The sequence below is a fragment of the Melitaea cinxia genome, chromosome 14, assembly GCF_905220565.1.
Source record: "Melitaea cinxia chromosome 14, ilMelCinx1.1, whole genome shotgun sequence".
NCBI lineage: Eukaryota > Metazoa > Arthropoda > Insecta > Lepidoptera > Nymphalidae > Melitaea > Melitaea cinxia.
In genome coordinates this window covers 12,559,661-12,576,534 of record NC_059407.1, presented here as the reverse complement: position 1 = coordinate 12,576,534, position 16,874 = coordinate 12,559,661, and the positions used below count along the sequence as shown (strand labels likewise).

Sequence of the window (16,874 nt, the reverse complement as noted above, 5' to 3'; positions counted from 1 at the left end):
TAGCGTGCGATACGGTAAGATAGAGACATCAGACACTCGTAATATTTTTATATAATCTATTGAGACAATTACTTGTTCGTCATACCGATAATTTCATATAAACTCTTCCCGATTTTAAAGCTCATCAAAGTTTGTCTCTATCTTCAAAGAGAAAACAAATACTACTATTAATTTATTTTGATAGCACCTCAGGAATGTGCACGTTAACAGACGCCATATAAACTCAACTAAAGCTCTAATTGAAATGATAATTATTTAATTAATCCAATCGTCTTTGTTCGGCAAGTGTCAACTTAAACATTATTTACGGGAGTTACATCATATGACAGCACTGAGTTCGTATATCCCTTAGTAAATGTAAATAAACATCTTCAAAATTTTTACCAAAATTATGAGCATATATCCAGCATAAAAATCTTTTTTTTAAAATAACTCGTCATACTCTCAGCTATAGATATACATGGCACACAGCTCTGTTTATATATATTTATACAAATAAACGGTACACTCGACACCTATCAGTATACCTTGTCACCATAGAATAATTGAATTACGTGGATGGATATTAATTATATAAGCTTAACAAGCGCTAATGTAATATTGTCCGTTGTTCTGGGTGAGCGACTAAACACGGTAAAAGGCGACAAGACGCGACACTTAGTACGACCAATAATCGTTATGTTCTCAGGGGCGGATTTAGGAGATTTAGGGAATCATTTGGGGCTACAGTCCCGGGGCCTAACCAAAAGAAAGAAAATCTTTTTTTTTTTAATTCTGCCGAGTTTATAACAAACTTTTCCTTTTAAACTTTTTTCACTGATTTACCTTCACTTATAGTACTTAGTATAAACATGATTATATTGTTCTTAAATACCACCCCGCCTGCCCAGCGTAGTGACTATGGGCAAAACACATGAGTTCACGACATTTTTGGCGTGAACTTGTGGAGGCCATGTCCAGCAGTGGACCGATTCATCGATTATGAAAAAAAACTCTTGGAAGAAAATTGTTCATTTTATTAAGTAAATAATTTGAGAGGCGGGCTCTACTCCTTTGTCCCCCTTTTACTCCTCTGTCAAAGTCCTCCAGACCTCTAAATCCGGCCCTGAATGTTCTACATGTTCTGATGCGACATTGGTTTATTTTAATCATGATAATAATAGACAACAGAGAACCATGAGACGCATTCGACGTTGTCTTATAGTGTAAACAGTCGACCGAATGTGAGTCAGACTTGCTTGAGCGATACACCAAAAAAATACACGTCCTCGTATGACAACTTTTTAAATTTTTACTTAAGATATGCTTTTGACCTAGAATTAAAATTCTACAAAAATGAACGGCCAGCGAACTTATACTGAAAGTCGTTAACAAATTAAGATACCAATGTAGACGATACCGGAGATAAAATGAATATTGTTTCAGTACACCTACAAAATTTTTATTTTGAAGTTTTCATCCAAGGTTGCCTGGAAGAAATCGTTTTATGCGACAAAGCAGCCTTTTGTACTTTATCTTGTTTCATAATTTTTCTTTCTGGTGTTGAATACAGAATATATTATAACTTATCAATATTTCAGTTTCTCGTCGCGTTTTGTCGCTTTATCAAGTTTGTCGCTCACCTTGAACTACGGCTTAGAGCCGAAGCGATCGACGGATGGATAGAGAGTTCGACACGGGCTAAGATATAACCCCATCGAAATTACACTAGGAGAGGGGATCTTGGACTATCACGAAACGTTGGTCCGTCGAAACGAGTGAACCATGTTCCGACCGTTGATTAAAACTATAGGAATTGATAGGTACTAACTAATAACGTCCCGCTCGGACAGGAACAAGAGTAGATACTGCGGTGGGATTATTCCTCGGGGTGAAGGCTCACGCCCTCCACCGTAAAGATCGACACCTCTGAAACAATGGAAAATTACGTGATAACTTACAGTGTTATTTCATTTCATTTTACATTCTCTAGAGTTAAAGTGTTTTTCTTCCACATTAGGCTGTGGAAAGGGTTTATCGTAAAGTAATCTAACTTACAAGTAGGATTAATAGCTAAAGTAAACATTAAAAAAGAATTAAGTATTTTTTGAAGAACAAATTTTGAATCAATTCAATTAAAGTTTTACATCAAAGACTGCAGTTACATTAGTATAGCATATAAATTGTTATAGTTCTTACTTTAATATAAATAAAAATATTTAGTAGTTTCGAGTGTCTCGTTAAAATCACATCATCACATCAGCTTTCGCATTACTGGACATAGGCGTCTGCAAGTTTAAGCCAAAAATGGCGTGAACTCATGTGTGTTGCTCATAGTCACCACGCTGGGCAGGCGGGTTGGTGACCACAGTACTGGCTTTGTCGCACCTAAGACGCTGCTGCCCATCTTCGGCCTGTGTATTTCAAAGCCAGTAGTCGGATGGTTATCCCGCCATTGGTCGGCTTTTTAGGTTCCATGGTGGTAGCGGAACTGTGTTAAACCCTTGGTCGCCTCTTACGACACCCACGGAAAGACAGGGGGTCGAATAGTGTTGATCAGTGGACTCGTGTCGACTTTTTAGAAATTTTAAAACTAGCTATTAAGGCTTCTGGATTCTTAAGTTGCGGTGAAGTACCGATGCATGTTAATAATAATAATAATAATAATAATATATGGAATAACAAAAGCACGGGCATAATAAGCCTGTGGATATATAACATAATTAAAAAAAAAAAAAAAGAGAGAGGGGGTCGTAAAATCACAAAGCGACTGGAATTTAAATAGGCGAGTAATCACCGAAAACGATGCAAGAGATAATGAAAGCATATAGGTGTTCTCTATCCAAGTGGGTCGGCAAACAAGAGTCCGGTATGACGGTGAGTAGTGTTATTTATTTATTTATTTACACTTTCGCACACCAATACAAGGTTTTAATAGCATAACAAATGAAATATAAAAATAAAATTTGCATCAGCTGCAACAGGCGGCCTTATCGCTAATACAGCGATCTCTTCCAGGCAACCTTTGGGCAGAGGACTAAATAAGAAGTGTGGAATGGGGCGCAAACATGTTATGTAGCACACATATGAACACGTTAAAGTCACAAACTTACATGTACACCAAATACATTAACTTCATCATTATCATCATTACAGCCTCTACAGTCCACTGCTGGACATAGGCCTCCACAAGTTTACGTCAAAAATAACGTGAACTCATGTGTTTTGCCCATAGTCAACACGCTGGGCAGGCGGGTTGGTGATCGCAGTACTGGCTTTGTCGCATCAAAGACACTGCTGCCCGTCTTCGGCCTGTGTATTTCAAAGCCAGCAGTTGGATGGTTATCCCGCCATCGGTCGGCTATACATTTACTTACATATACATAATACTTACTTACATATACATACATTCAGATATATACATATACATACACATAAACCGTGTACCGTACCGTCGGGCAGGCGCAGCAGGCGCGGCGGCAGCGGCGCGAAGTAGTCGTGCGCGAGCGCGGCGGGCGCGGGCGCGCGGCGCGCGGGGTCGGGCTGCAGCAGCGCGGCGGCCAGGCGCTGCGCGTCGCGGCCGGCGTCGCGCAGGCGCGGGAAGGCGGCGGCCAGCGGCCGCGCCGGGCACGCGCCCCAGCGGCCCGCGTGCGCGCGCAGCCCCGGCAGCCGCGACACGCCGCTCCAGCTGTCCTCCGTCGGCGTGCCCACCACCTGCGTGCCGGCGGACGTATCATCACCGTGCCACGTTATACATGGATTATGTCTTCAAACAGAATAGCAGTTCCAGCTCCCCTTCATAAGCGTGACTAATATCAGTAATAATAATAATAAATGTTTATTTCATCAATAACCAACACATTACAAAAAGACATGTGGCACTCGGGGACTGCCGCGGTAAAGCTATTGCATAGCATTTTGTATCAACTTATGCAATTATCATTATTTATTTATTTTATTTATGCAGTATTTCTTTTTCTTTGATATTAATTCAAGTTACACTTTTTGAGCGCGGTGACCGATAAGAAAACAAATTTTTTTCTTTTATTAAATAAATAAAAAGTTAATATTGTTTAAAATATTTTTATTATTTTACAATACATGTGGGTTTTATTATCTTACAGTAGCTGTTGGTTATTCGGAAATATTTATCATTGAAACTATAGGTTTATGATAACTAAAATAAGAAACATAAGTTTGCTATATTATAAGTATTACTCTATAAATATTCTAATCGCACGCACACAACGCCGTGTCGAAGACTGCCGAACTGAAACAACGTTAGACGATGCACGGCCTTCAAGCCACACCTCCGTGCCCGTCGGAGTGGGGAGCGTGAGGTTTTTTTCGTTACGGAATTTCTGGATTCGGTCCCCGCGCTCAAGGCCCGCGATAGAAGTCTCGCGGAACACACAATAGATCAAATATTTCTGGCAGCAGAAAAACTGTTCCATATCTCCTTAATCGGTGTGTTTAAACATCAATATTAAATGAGTGCACGTAAGAGACATAGTAATATAACTCAACGAAGTCTCATTTGACGCATCACAAAATAGTTTTATAACTTTTTTTGGGACAAAAAACAGACTAGAATTTTTATTACAAAAGAAAACCGAGAAACGAAAACTGAGTTCCAAGTCCTCCTAAGCGCGATTACCATTAAAATCGAATAAATTCCTCAATTCGGATGGGACAAGTTTTTACTAATCTTATAGCAAACAAATATTTCACTACTAAGAATAAACCATGCTGATACACTTTTATAAATCTGCTATAAGCTAACGTGCTTTGGTAACTTAATTAACTTAACTAACCAATAAAATACACCTCGAATACGAGTAACAACAGTAATCCTACTGTTGTTACTTACATATTCATAAAAAAACCTGTACCAAAAAATACAGTTGCGCACTAAATACGGCGAAAGAGAGAACCGGAAGCTTTTGTTCCCTTCCGCATCCTTATACCCCCATCCCTCTTATTCCTTTAAGCCCTCAATGCATTTGATGCTCTTTTGTAGAACTAAAGTGTCTAACAAATTATCGTGTGGAACATAATACAACGTACTAAAACGTGGCCCTCAATACTAGCAAGCGGAAAAACTAATTTAACAAAAATGGGTCATACGAAGTTAGTCCCTAAGGTGAAACCTGCGAGATGAAACTAAAGCAAATAATTCACTGAACTTATTATCGATTGTATATAAGTTCTCCACTTTTAGGTAACGTTTACATCTATACTAACTTTACAAAGCTGAGACCCTTGTTTGTTTTTTTGAACGCGATAATCTCAGGAACTACTGGTTCTAAGTGAAAAATTCTTTGTGTGTGGGATAGCCCATTGACCGAGGAAGTCAATTTAAGGACGCTTTTTCTCAAATTATTACTAGTGCTCAGTGACTTATTTCTATTTGCAAAATTGATAAAATGATAGTTGATAAAACCGTTTATGTAATATATATACAATTTATGTATAATATATAAAAGTAGCTTAAGTTAGTAAATTCGTTGATAAAAATATGTAACTTGTGTACCTTAAAAATTTTGTCGAGTTGGTCGTTGGTGTCTCTGACTCCTGGAAATGCCGGTACGCCGCAGAGCATCTCCACAAATATACAGCCGACACCCCACATATCCAACGACGTTGAATACTCTGTACTTCCGAGCAGGACATCTGTTTAAAAAATATATATATATAAAAATATGCATCTTAAGCCTAAGAAACGTTGGTGCTAAAATATAGACTTAAGTAAATATATAAAATACAAGTCATTTCTTCAAAGTAAAAAGGTTAGGCGATTAAATCTGCTTAGTCGAAGTGTTGACTAAGCTTCAAAAACTTATCAAACTATTTAGACTATACATTATCTTAGTCTGAATAATTCGAATCAAATTTAAAATTATTAAGCTTATAACAAAATTTAATATTATTTAGTTAACGCGGTTATATTATGAAATATTATGACAAAGTTAACTTTTAAACAAGACTAGACATTTTTTGCTTTTCCTCGTTTTTAGTTTTACTGACCGTTAAAATAGTCTTCTACATTCATAGTTCCTTTCGGTCCTAACAAACCAAAGCGTTTATTTATAGCCTACATTATATTTAAATTAACTATTTATAAATAAACCTACTTTCTTTATGAATTTTTAATCTATCACAAGTTTAGAGTTGGTAAAGTTGGTAAAATAAGAAGACAATTTTTCGAATCGTTACACTTAGCGTATCATGTCAAATACTGTTTGGCATTGTTTCATTAGAGCGCAGCGGTCTGAACTTGTCGCACTCGAGATAAATCGGGCGAGATCCGAATCGAGTGTTCTAGAATCTTCGAAAAGTCGATATTTTGACGTTGATTACGGAACTCGGCTCAAAGTTTACTAGATTATTTTGAAGGAATTAATAGTAGGTCCACTAACCGCTATATTACTTAATCCTGGCTTACAATATTGAATACAAATCAATTTTAATATAATCTACTGAAGAGGTCGTTTAAACTATAACTCCTTTAACAATTTAGATAGTTATTGAAGTGTTGTTATTGCCTACTAGGCAAGTTCTTTGTTTTAATTTGTATGGCTTTTAGTAGAGGTGTTGGATGGATGAAACCTGAGCTCACAAATGTATTGTGTTCGACATTTAACGGTTTGTAGTAAAACGAACTGTTTTCTGATTATAGCAACCGAGCTTTAATGGATTTTAAGTTTATTTACAAAGTACAATAATTTTCACAAGTGTTAATGTTTTCATTCGTATTTTATTTTATTAATCTTCGACATATATAAAATTATAAATATGTAATGTGCGATTTATTAACAACCGTTCTGGTGTAGTGGTGCGTGTGGCGCGCGGTTCAAGGGTTCGATTCTCGCTCGGGTCGGATATTTGTATTTGTACAAATATTTGTTTCCGGTTTGGATGCCATCCTTGTGGATCTTACCACAGTGCCTCGGAGTGCACGTTAAGCTGTCGGTCACGGTTGTTATCATAAACATGCAATTATTACTATTTATATTAAAACAATCGATATTCTTGTGAATATACATGATATTTTTATAAATATGTATATTATGAGGCAATTGTTTATATATATTATCAAAATCATTTATATATATTAAAAAAAATAAAGGATGTAGAGTGGATCCCTTAGGCACGCCCATTTTAGCTCATAATATTAGCACACTTAGTACTAACCTGGCGGCCTGTACCATAGCGTGACAACTTCGTGTGAGTACGTGTGGCTAGGAACAGATTTCGCACGCGCTAGACCGAAGTCAGCTAACTTCAGTTCACCGTGAGAGCTTATTAATAAATTCTGTGGCTTCACATCCCTGTTAAAAATGTTAAAAAAAAACATTAATACTTTAAACAATTTTAAACATTAATTAAATAATAAATAAATATCAAATTAACATACGGTTAAGATTAATCAAAATATATTTTATTATGATGTGGACAAAAGTAAATGCTTTCAAATCTTTTACAAGATCATTATACTCGTAAGTTCTACGTAAAAGTACTAAGCAGTTAATGATAAAAATTTACGGAGAAGACGTGAAAATTATTCTTTATTTATAGTTTATGTTATTTCAAGCAACTTTTATTAGTTTATGTTATTTCAAGCAACTTTTCTGACTCAATTTAATGTCAAAAATTTTATGACATAGAAAATAATAGATAATTATATATACCTGTGTAAAACTCTTCTCCGGTGGCAGTAGGCGAGTCCTCGTAGTAATTGGAACATAAACAGTCTGACATTATGCCGGTTGAGACCACCAGGGTGCATTTCCATGTATTGCGATAAGTCTGTGTCCTGAACACAAACAGTTACATTATTTTTATGTCAAATTTATTTTACCTCAACTTAAAAAGTCTAAGTAACCAGCCATTCCATTCAACAGTAACAACACTTTTGTATTCCATAATCTAATTGGTGAGCTTATTATACTACTACTATGACGACTACATATGAAGCTGTCAGCTATTTACTAAAAAAAGTCTACCCTGCTAATTGAAAGGCTATTTTCCTTTAACTGGCTGTGACATATCGTGGATGAGTGGTATTTTTTAATTAAAAAGATATCAAATTATTTTGATATACAGGTTAAATCTCTCAATTATTTATTAATTTTTCAATACCATGCTGTGCAAATAGCGGATCCGAGATCGATCGTTACGTGCATATTTATTCGCACAGTTGACGTCGATAGCGTTAGTTTTTCGAATAAATTCCAACCAACTGAATAATCCAATAATCCTTAATCCGCATATAAACAAAAAGTAAAAAAAAGCTTTTGTGTATAAAGAAATTTTCGATTTTGTTGAAATTTAACTACTATTGCACAACCATGAATTTTAGCGCAATATATTTTATCAGCAACAATACAAAAAACACTGCTATTTGTGGTATTAGGATATCGATTGCTTTTTATTATTTTAATATTTCTTATACATAAAAGGTTAAAAATCATCGCTTTATCGTAACAGCAAAAAATTTAAAATTAGTTATAAAAATGGAAAATTGGTAAAAATTGAAAACGTTTTCTCAGTGGAATTCAGAGAGGCGTTGGCCTGTTGTCGGGTCAACGTATGCGTGTATTATAATAAAAAATAAAAATTACTGTATTCAATTAAGCATCAAAAGCACCTATAATTGGTCATTTTACAAATTAAATTATACTAGTTTTAATTAATTAATTAATGAATTATAGTTAAAATGATGACCGATTGGGAATGTAGATTCTGCATAGAATAATCGGCAAACTCCACAGTCATTCCTTTAAAAACTGTCATTTGTTATTTTATGTATTTAGTCATAGCTTGCATGAAATACGACACAGCTAATCGTTAGCCCAAACATCTTTATCTATACTAATATTATAAAGCTGAAGTTTGTTTCATTGTTTGAACGCGCTAATCCTGGTTAATAACTACTGGTTCAAATAGTAAAAATTATTTTTTGTAGGACAGGCTATTTACTGCGAAAATCTAATGACTATACAATGTTTTAGTACGTTTTTTGTTCAAATTGATGCAGGTGATATCGGGAGGCACAACTAGCCATTAACACTAGATTGCCCAAGGAAGTTATTTTTACTAGTTTTTAACCGACTTCCAAAAAAGGAGGAGGTTCTCAATTCAACTGTATTTTTTTTTATTTTTTTTTTTATGTATGTTACATCAGAACTTTTGACTGGGTGGAGCGATTTCGACAAATTTTCTTTTAATCGAAAGGTGGTGTGTGCCAATTGGTCCCATTTAAATTTATTTGAGATCTAACAACTACTTTTCGAGCTATATCTAATAATGCGTTTTTACTTGACGCTTTTTCGTCGACCTACGTTGTATTATACCGCATAACTTTCTACTGGATGTACCGATTTTGATAATTCTTTTTTTGTTGGAAAGAAGATATCCCTAGTTTAGTACCATGATAAGGAAACCAGGATCTGATGATGGGATCCCAGAGAAATCGAGGGAACTTCTTGAAAATCCGCAATAACTTTTTATTAGGAGTACCGATTTTAATGATTTTTAATTTAATCGAAAGCCGAAGTTTATCATGTGGTCACATTTAAATTTCATCGAGATCTGATAACTACTTTTTGAGTAATCTTTGATAATGCGTTGTTACTTGACTATTTTTTCGTCGATCTACGTTGTATTACTCGTCGATGTAATTGAAGTCGGTTTCTTTTTTCGTTTGCGAGCAAACACAATTATTAGTTTCAATGGAAATGTACATAAGGATACAATTTCTAAATATTTTTTTTTTTACAACATATAAATAATGAATGTAGTTACCTCCCCCCTCCTTCATTTCCGGTATAATATGCGCATTAAGCCTATATTGTGCATTTACTGAGTACGTACTTCGTTTTAGTTCTTCTAAAATATTATTAATATATAAGCTTACCACAAACTCAAACACGAACGTCAACGTCTCCCTCGTGTGAACGATGTCATGTAACGTGACGATGTTGGCGTGCTTCAGTTCTTTGAGCAGAGACGCCTCTCGTATCGCCGTGAACGGCGCTCCCTCCTCTTCTTGCAGTCTGATCTCTTTTAAAGCCACTACTTGCTGTGTTAAACTGCGGACAATTGTTATTTTATAATCCTTGCCAAGTCTTTATTTGTTTATTCATATACGTCTTATCGTACACAAACATAGATATACGAGTACATATAGATAGACGAACAAAACAAAAGGCGGTTTAATCGCTAAAGCAGCCCTCTCTTCCAGGAGACTTTAGTAATGGATAGGAATAGCAATACAATAATTTGTGTAATTATAAGACAAAAAAAGAATAATATACACGACAAGTATGTGTTTATAGTAACAGCCATAGACTCTATTGCTCTAGCAATTGTGCGTTCAATTACCGTTCACGAAAAAATGTTTTTATAGATATACAAAAAATTGTCGTAGCTGGCTTTTGAATTATAAATAACAAAAAGTACAGTACACAACTGCACAGTACAGTGTGTTTACATATTGTACATTTATAAAAATAATTAAAAAATAACAGAAGGAAAGTCTTATAAATTTTTTACACCTCCATGTACATATTTTATTAAAATACACATCAGTTCACACTATGTACAGAGTACACATATTAATTATAATATGTTATACGAATTGCATCATTTGCCTAGACATAATATTAAATATATTATTCACGGTCATATATAAACGTACCCGTATTATAAGCGTGCTGTGATGTCAACGGAGCGACCCGCCCACATCTCATTGTATAAAACTACATAATGATGAACAGGATGCGATACGATCGAAACTCTTACGTACACGACAAGTTATAATAATATACAATTGTTATCTAATTTTTGTATTGACTTTCTGCTCCAGGGATTATGGGTAAGATTCCACAAAATATAATGTGTCTTCATCAGCCGGTTGTTGCTCAAAGACAAAAGACATAAAAGTGACTATTTCAGCCTATATTAGTCGTTTTAATAACAGACGTAGTAAATGCATTAAAAAAAATTATACTCTTTATTGTAAACCACGAAAAGAAACGAAAATAGTAATTACAGAAAGATGTAGAAAAATGGTCTTATCGGTAGAAGACCGTTCCTTATAAAGACGACCTTTGTGTATAGCATACGATAAAAAACTAGCTGTACCCTGCGCGCGTTGCTACGCTTTATTTTAGTATTATTATTTTGAACCTTTGTGGGCCATGCACAACAATTTGCTGAAGATCTTGACATGATCAAATGCATAGTTTACGATCCTATAAAGGACATAAAGACAAACATTCATTTTTATATATATAAATAGAAGACAGATGAAGTTAAGAAGTTTACAAATAATTATTATGCAATGAACCAAAGTATTTGTAATGGGTGGTTAATTATTTAATCTTGAATATTCGTAAACTAATCCCTTACGATGCTTTGAACGAGTACATACTTAACTCGCCTGATTCTGGTTTTATATTAAACGTTGCAATCTAAGTAACAAGTTGTACGTGTTGATTTACATTCAACAATAGGTATATGCACTTTATATAACAGAATACAACAGGAAATTATTTGAATTTATGAATCCTACAACGTCTTGCGTATTATTATGCCACAGTAAACGAGGTATTAGGAATAGTTATATCTTTTGGGATCTAATTCTAAGGGGAACAGGCTCATGACTACGGGATTTTGATATTATTTTGATACTACACGTCTCTTGCAATTTCGACTGTGTTGAGATTTAACTGCTATTAACTGCTATTTAAATACAATAAGCTCTTCTAAACTTTCAACGTAAGGAAAGTCTACCGAATACCAACAAATTAAAATCTCTACATTTCATGTTTTGTACATATTTAGTTCTCAATTAAGACTAAGAAACTTCTGAATAATAAAAAAACCCTAATTTAAATCTGGTAACCATAGTTTCGATAAACTAAATAACCTTCATTATAACGAACCTGAGTGCTCATAAAACTATTTCCACGACTCAAATCTAATAAGGTTATCGCTCAAACTTTCACGTAATACGAACACAGCAATTTTGCGAATCGTACGTGTTCGTTACGTCTGTTAGCATTCGTGTGAACTACAATTTCGACGTCCTAAATCACCTAGTAGCCAGTGTTCCTGGTGCTAATTCATTTCGACCTCGTCACACTAACTCGCTAACTAAAACTTTTGCATTAATTGGAGTTGCTCGAAAATTTCTAATTACGGTCCTAGATATTCGTTGAGCGCTTACAAATGGGCCAATTAATAGGTCTCGATTGATCTATTATAGAGTGCTAATCGTTTGAAACGATCGATTACTCGTGAATAATTTATCAATTATTCGAAATTAAGCATTAAATAATAGTAGTGGTTGATGAATAGTAGTAGTTTAAGAAGACAATGAGACAATGTTTCATACTTTATATACCTAGTATATTGTAAAAATAATCTATACATATAATAAAATGGTAGGAAAGTCAAAACTGTAAATTGAATATTTTTTTAAAAGAATACTTGGGGTGTGATCTAGATTCGATACCGAAGCCAAAAATATAGTTTTTACAATTTTTGTCTGTATGTATGTCCGGGATAAACTCAAAAAGTACTGCATGGATTTACTTCAAATTTGGCACGAATATTATTAAGAGGCCGGGTCAACATATAGGCTAAAAATTATCACGCTATCACCTACGGGGAACGAGCAGTGAACCTTTATTTCCTCAACGCATTCTGTAACAACGTGTAATCTAACGACGCATATTTAAATGTTGTTATTATGTTAATAACCATGCTATAAGCTAGCTTCATATTATAAATAAAGACATTCTGTAGTATATTTAGTATCAGCATTGCACCCGTGCGAAGCCGGGGCGGGTCGCTAGCATTATAAAAAAAATAAAAATATTTTTTTAGATCAAACTCAAATTTATATATTAAAAAAATGAACGTTTTTAAAATGAATATAATTTCCAAAAAAAAAAATCTTATTTTCAACATCACGTACGTACGTAAAGTATTTAAATTAGAAACTTTTAAGTTACAACACGAAATCCAACAATAGATCTCAAAAGCTACAGTAACCACATAAACATCCTCATACATTTCTCGTATTTCAAATCAATTCAGAAGCTCTACAATTCAGCCTAGACCATGCAGCGATATACGAGCTATACAAACCGGTGTCAACAATTCAACATTTCAACAAAATATTCAGCGAAGCCAACAATACTCCATTGAATATTTCAGAGATCGTTTTAAAGTGAGAAGTCCGCATAAAACACGGTTGGCTCCGAACAAAGTAGGCTAAGAGCGTCCTGTTTTGCATATCGACCAAGTCAAAGGGTTTACCGAATGTATAAAGCCTTGCTTTGTACGATATTTTTGCGTGATTGTAGAATGTTTGGTACTCTTTATCGTTATAACAAAAAATAGAACGACAAATTAATCAAAGTTATGATAATATACACGTTATTTATAGTAAAGTAATTTGATTTTATATACAATACATGACAAATATACGATTTATTACTGATACTGTTTTAATAGCTATCAGCAGCAGAAAATAATTAAAAATATGGACCACCAAAATAAATGATTAAAAAGTACTCAAAATTTATAAAACTTTTTTTTTTCATTATCATTTCAGCTATACGTCATAAAGTATTCGATAAAACAACACAGTCAAATTAACATTTTCAGAAACGATTCAGAACAAAATTATGCTTTTTATATTCGCTGTAAAATTAGGTTATATGTAGCGCTCTAATTATAGCTTTACAATTTCCTAAATTATTTGTAGCTATTATTATAATCACAACTCATATGGTGAACAAAGGATTACTTTTGTCTATCATATTAAAACTAAAAACTCAAAAACAAAGCTTTTAAATAAGAACTTTAAATATATACTCACTTGCTATATCCCTTATATACTGTAGCGTAGGAGCCTTCACCAAGCTGCTCCAGTTTAATGTACGCCTCTGATTTTCCGAAGGGAGAGTCACCCTGTCGACAATAAGATGGCCATTTATCAATGTATATACGACAATTTAGCGAGATACCAGGTGAACGAACTAATATTAATCAATCTTAGGATAGAACAACGTCTATATAAGAAATAGATATCAAACCTAGATAATACATTATTAATTATTATCAATGTGTTACCATTTTAAAATATCACTTAAGGAACATCGTCGTGGTGACTGTATCGTATTTTATGTAAGAGTACATAACATACAAAATCTATAACTTTGGATGTCTTCATATGCACCATAGTTTCAGAATAAAGAAATGTAAAATTCGAAAAAATATTTACATTTTAAAACCCGCTCATATCCAATTGACGATAAAATAAAACCTGAAAAAACTACGTGACATTGAATTGACAGGAACTGACTTGCAGTTGAAAAACGTGGGCAATATTTTTAAAATTTTCTTAGTAGGTACGTTCAAAATTATGTTCCAGGCGATATTTATATTTCTACTAATACTGATTTTTTTTGTTTAAACAATGTTAGCTATTATTTTATAGCGTATAAAAGTAAACGATTTATCAATGAACTTTAAGTGCGTCCGTAGAAAATATGAAGTAAAAACAAGGACGCGGTTTCCGTGAGAAATGTCGCGGCACTTTATTATCGCTTAGACTATCTTCCGCGGTTGTTTATAACGATTAGAGAGTATCTTAAAAGTGTTCTCAGCATCGCGCTGCTGTACCTTATCTTTATAAAACTTAAGTGAAACAGATTTATTTGAAAAAGAATGGAATATTTAGATGAGATAATCATGTTTACGTATATCTGGAGTCAAACTATAATAGGTTTATTTTTATGTACCTTTTTCTTACTTTTTTTTATTTCTGTTGAAGTAAAACTTTTATACGCACGCTTGACTTGTGAAGTAAGCTGGTGAATGCATGACGAGAGTGTTAAGAAAAGCGTGATCAGGTGAGAGAGAGAGAATTACCATTCGTAAGTTTTACTTCAGTCGTGTGGTTTAAAGCACACTAGTTTTTTTTTTTTTTTTTTTAATATGAAAGTAATTTTACAAAACTGGTCAAGCCCACTTTTCCACAATTTCGATTATGGCAACATTTGAAACTAGATTTGTTTGTAAAACGCTATTTTTTGAAATAGATCATCATGCTTGAAATTATATCTATGTTGATTCCAATCCAATTTATCAAAAAAAAAAAGAAATTATTTTAGAGATGGCCACTTTTTTAAAACTATTTCTTGATATGTAATAATGTTTAACATTGAACGTGCGCGTGCTCGGCGTTATCTCAAACCGTCGCTTAGTTTAGTTTACATCTTTTCGCTTTCTTCGCTAGCGTCTGTCTAAATATTTGATTTAACTAATATGAGACGGTATGTAACGGTATTCGGGCTCCGGCACTAAGGAGTTTAGGAATAGATATTCTCTGTCGTATTCTTAATAAATATTTCTTTTTGATGGATTAAGCGGCCGAGTAATTAGGGACTATCGTCTCTCATGCATATTTATTGAAAATTATTTTGTTTTCGTTTCGTTAAATAAGTCACGCGGTCTTAGAAATAATAGGGTAATTATTTTATAAATCCTGCATATAATGTTAAAAATTGCCTTTATACAAAGGATTAACTTTATTAACAATCGTACAAATGACTAATTAAATCAAATGACACACCTGATTCAATGAACTTTTCCCACGAATACAAACGTAAGAGAATTTGCATTCTGTTAAAAACTACAAAAATGTTATACATACACGAGATATTTCCAACATTAGCACACAATGCGTAATGCTTATATTCGTACTGTTTCACTTTCCGACCGCGAGTACGGTACTATCAGAGATTCCATTGTCTACACACAGTTCGAACGATTTTAATAGGACAGTTCTTGCCTTATAAGGATTTTATATGCAAAAGCAATGTCACGGGTTTCTTTATATGTAAATATACAGTTTTTAAGGTGACCGACGCATCGGTCTCCGATTTCATACGACGAGATTTACGCGATTCTCTTATTGGACGATAAGTTAATTGACATTTCTATTTAAATGCAACACTAATGTTTTATAATTAAAAGAAAAACGTGTGAGGTCAAAATAAACACAACTCATAATATCAAACTGTGAATCTTTATGATATAAAAATATCGTATCCATCACTGTCGAGAGTTACTTTTTGTATTCGTCTTCAGTGCGAGTCACTGAGCGAACAGTGGCTCCATTATTTCTCCTATATCCTCACGGGACCTTTACGACTGACCGCCCTGACACACGCTCTGCTAAATGATCCGCGAAGATCTCGACATACTGAAAGATTTTATGACCGCTCAAACGTTAAGACAATCTGCACTACACGCTAATTATTTATTATGGATCTAGGTAACCCTATTTATGTGCGTAATTACCAGAGCAAATGATTTATAATTTAATTAACTATAATTAACACATTTATATTTATGCATAATTACACAATGATTCAATCAAGCCTTACAACTTCAATTTAATATGAAACATTATATTAAATCTAAACATCTCAGCGCTCTGAAATAATAGAGGTCCTCTGTGTATCTGTGCTATAATAATACTAATTACACGTACTCACCGCCGAATAAATCATTAAAGCAAATATTAATTCAACTCACCCCGAAGGCACTAAACCGCTTGGTGCGTCGATTCGAATGGTCGTGAGGGCCTAGAAAGGCCTCAGACTTGGGCCTGGGCGGTCGCTTGGGCCTCATCACGACCCTCGCGTCCTCCCTCGCCCCCTCGTCTAGGAGTTTTGAGTCCGACGAAACTGACAACTGCCTCCGAACACGATACTCGCCGTTGCCGCCGCCGCTCCACTCTACGACAATATATATATTATGTTATTAATATCATAAGTGCTAGAGCATTCCCAGAGGCGATGGGTAGC

General features: G+C 34.4%; 1 protein-coding gene across 1 annotated transcript in view; it reads right to left on the bottom strand.

The window, feature by feature from the left end:
- Positions 1–735: 735 nt before the first annotated feature.
- Positions 736–16,874, bottom strand: part of LOC123659951 (cyclin-dependent kinase 14) — a 111,327-nt gene continuing 95,188 nt past the window's right edge. The window contains exons 4-11 of the mRNA XM_045595108.1: positions 16,603–16,805; positions 13,877–13,968; positions 9,899–10,073; positions 7,671–7,795; positions 7,174–7,310; positions 5,513–5,652; positions 3,432–3,693; positions 736–1,908 (exon numbers count right to left, since the gene is read on the bottom strand). Of these exons, the coding sequence (XP_045451064.1) occupies positions 1,859–1,908; positions 3,432–3,693; positions 5,513–5,652; positions 7,174–7,310; positions 7,671–7,795; positions 9,899–10,073; positions 13,877–13,968; positions 16,603–16,805 (1,184 nt within the window). The 3' untranslated portion in view covers positions 736–1,858. The remainder of the gene's footprint in view (positions 1,909–3,431; positions 3,694–5,512; positions 5,653–7,173; positions 7,311–7,670; positions 7,796–9,898; positions 10,074–13,876; positions 13,969–16,602; positions 16,806–16,874) is intronic.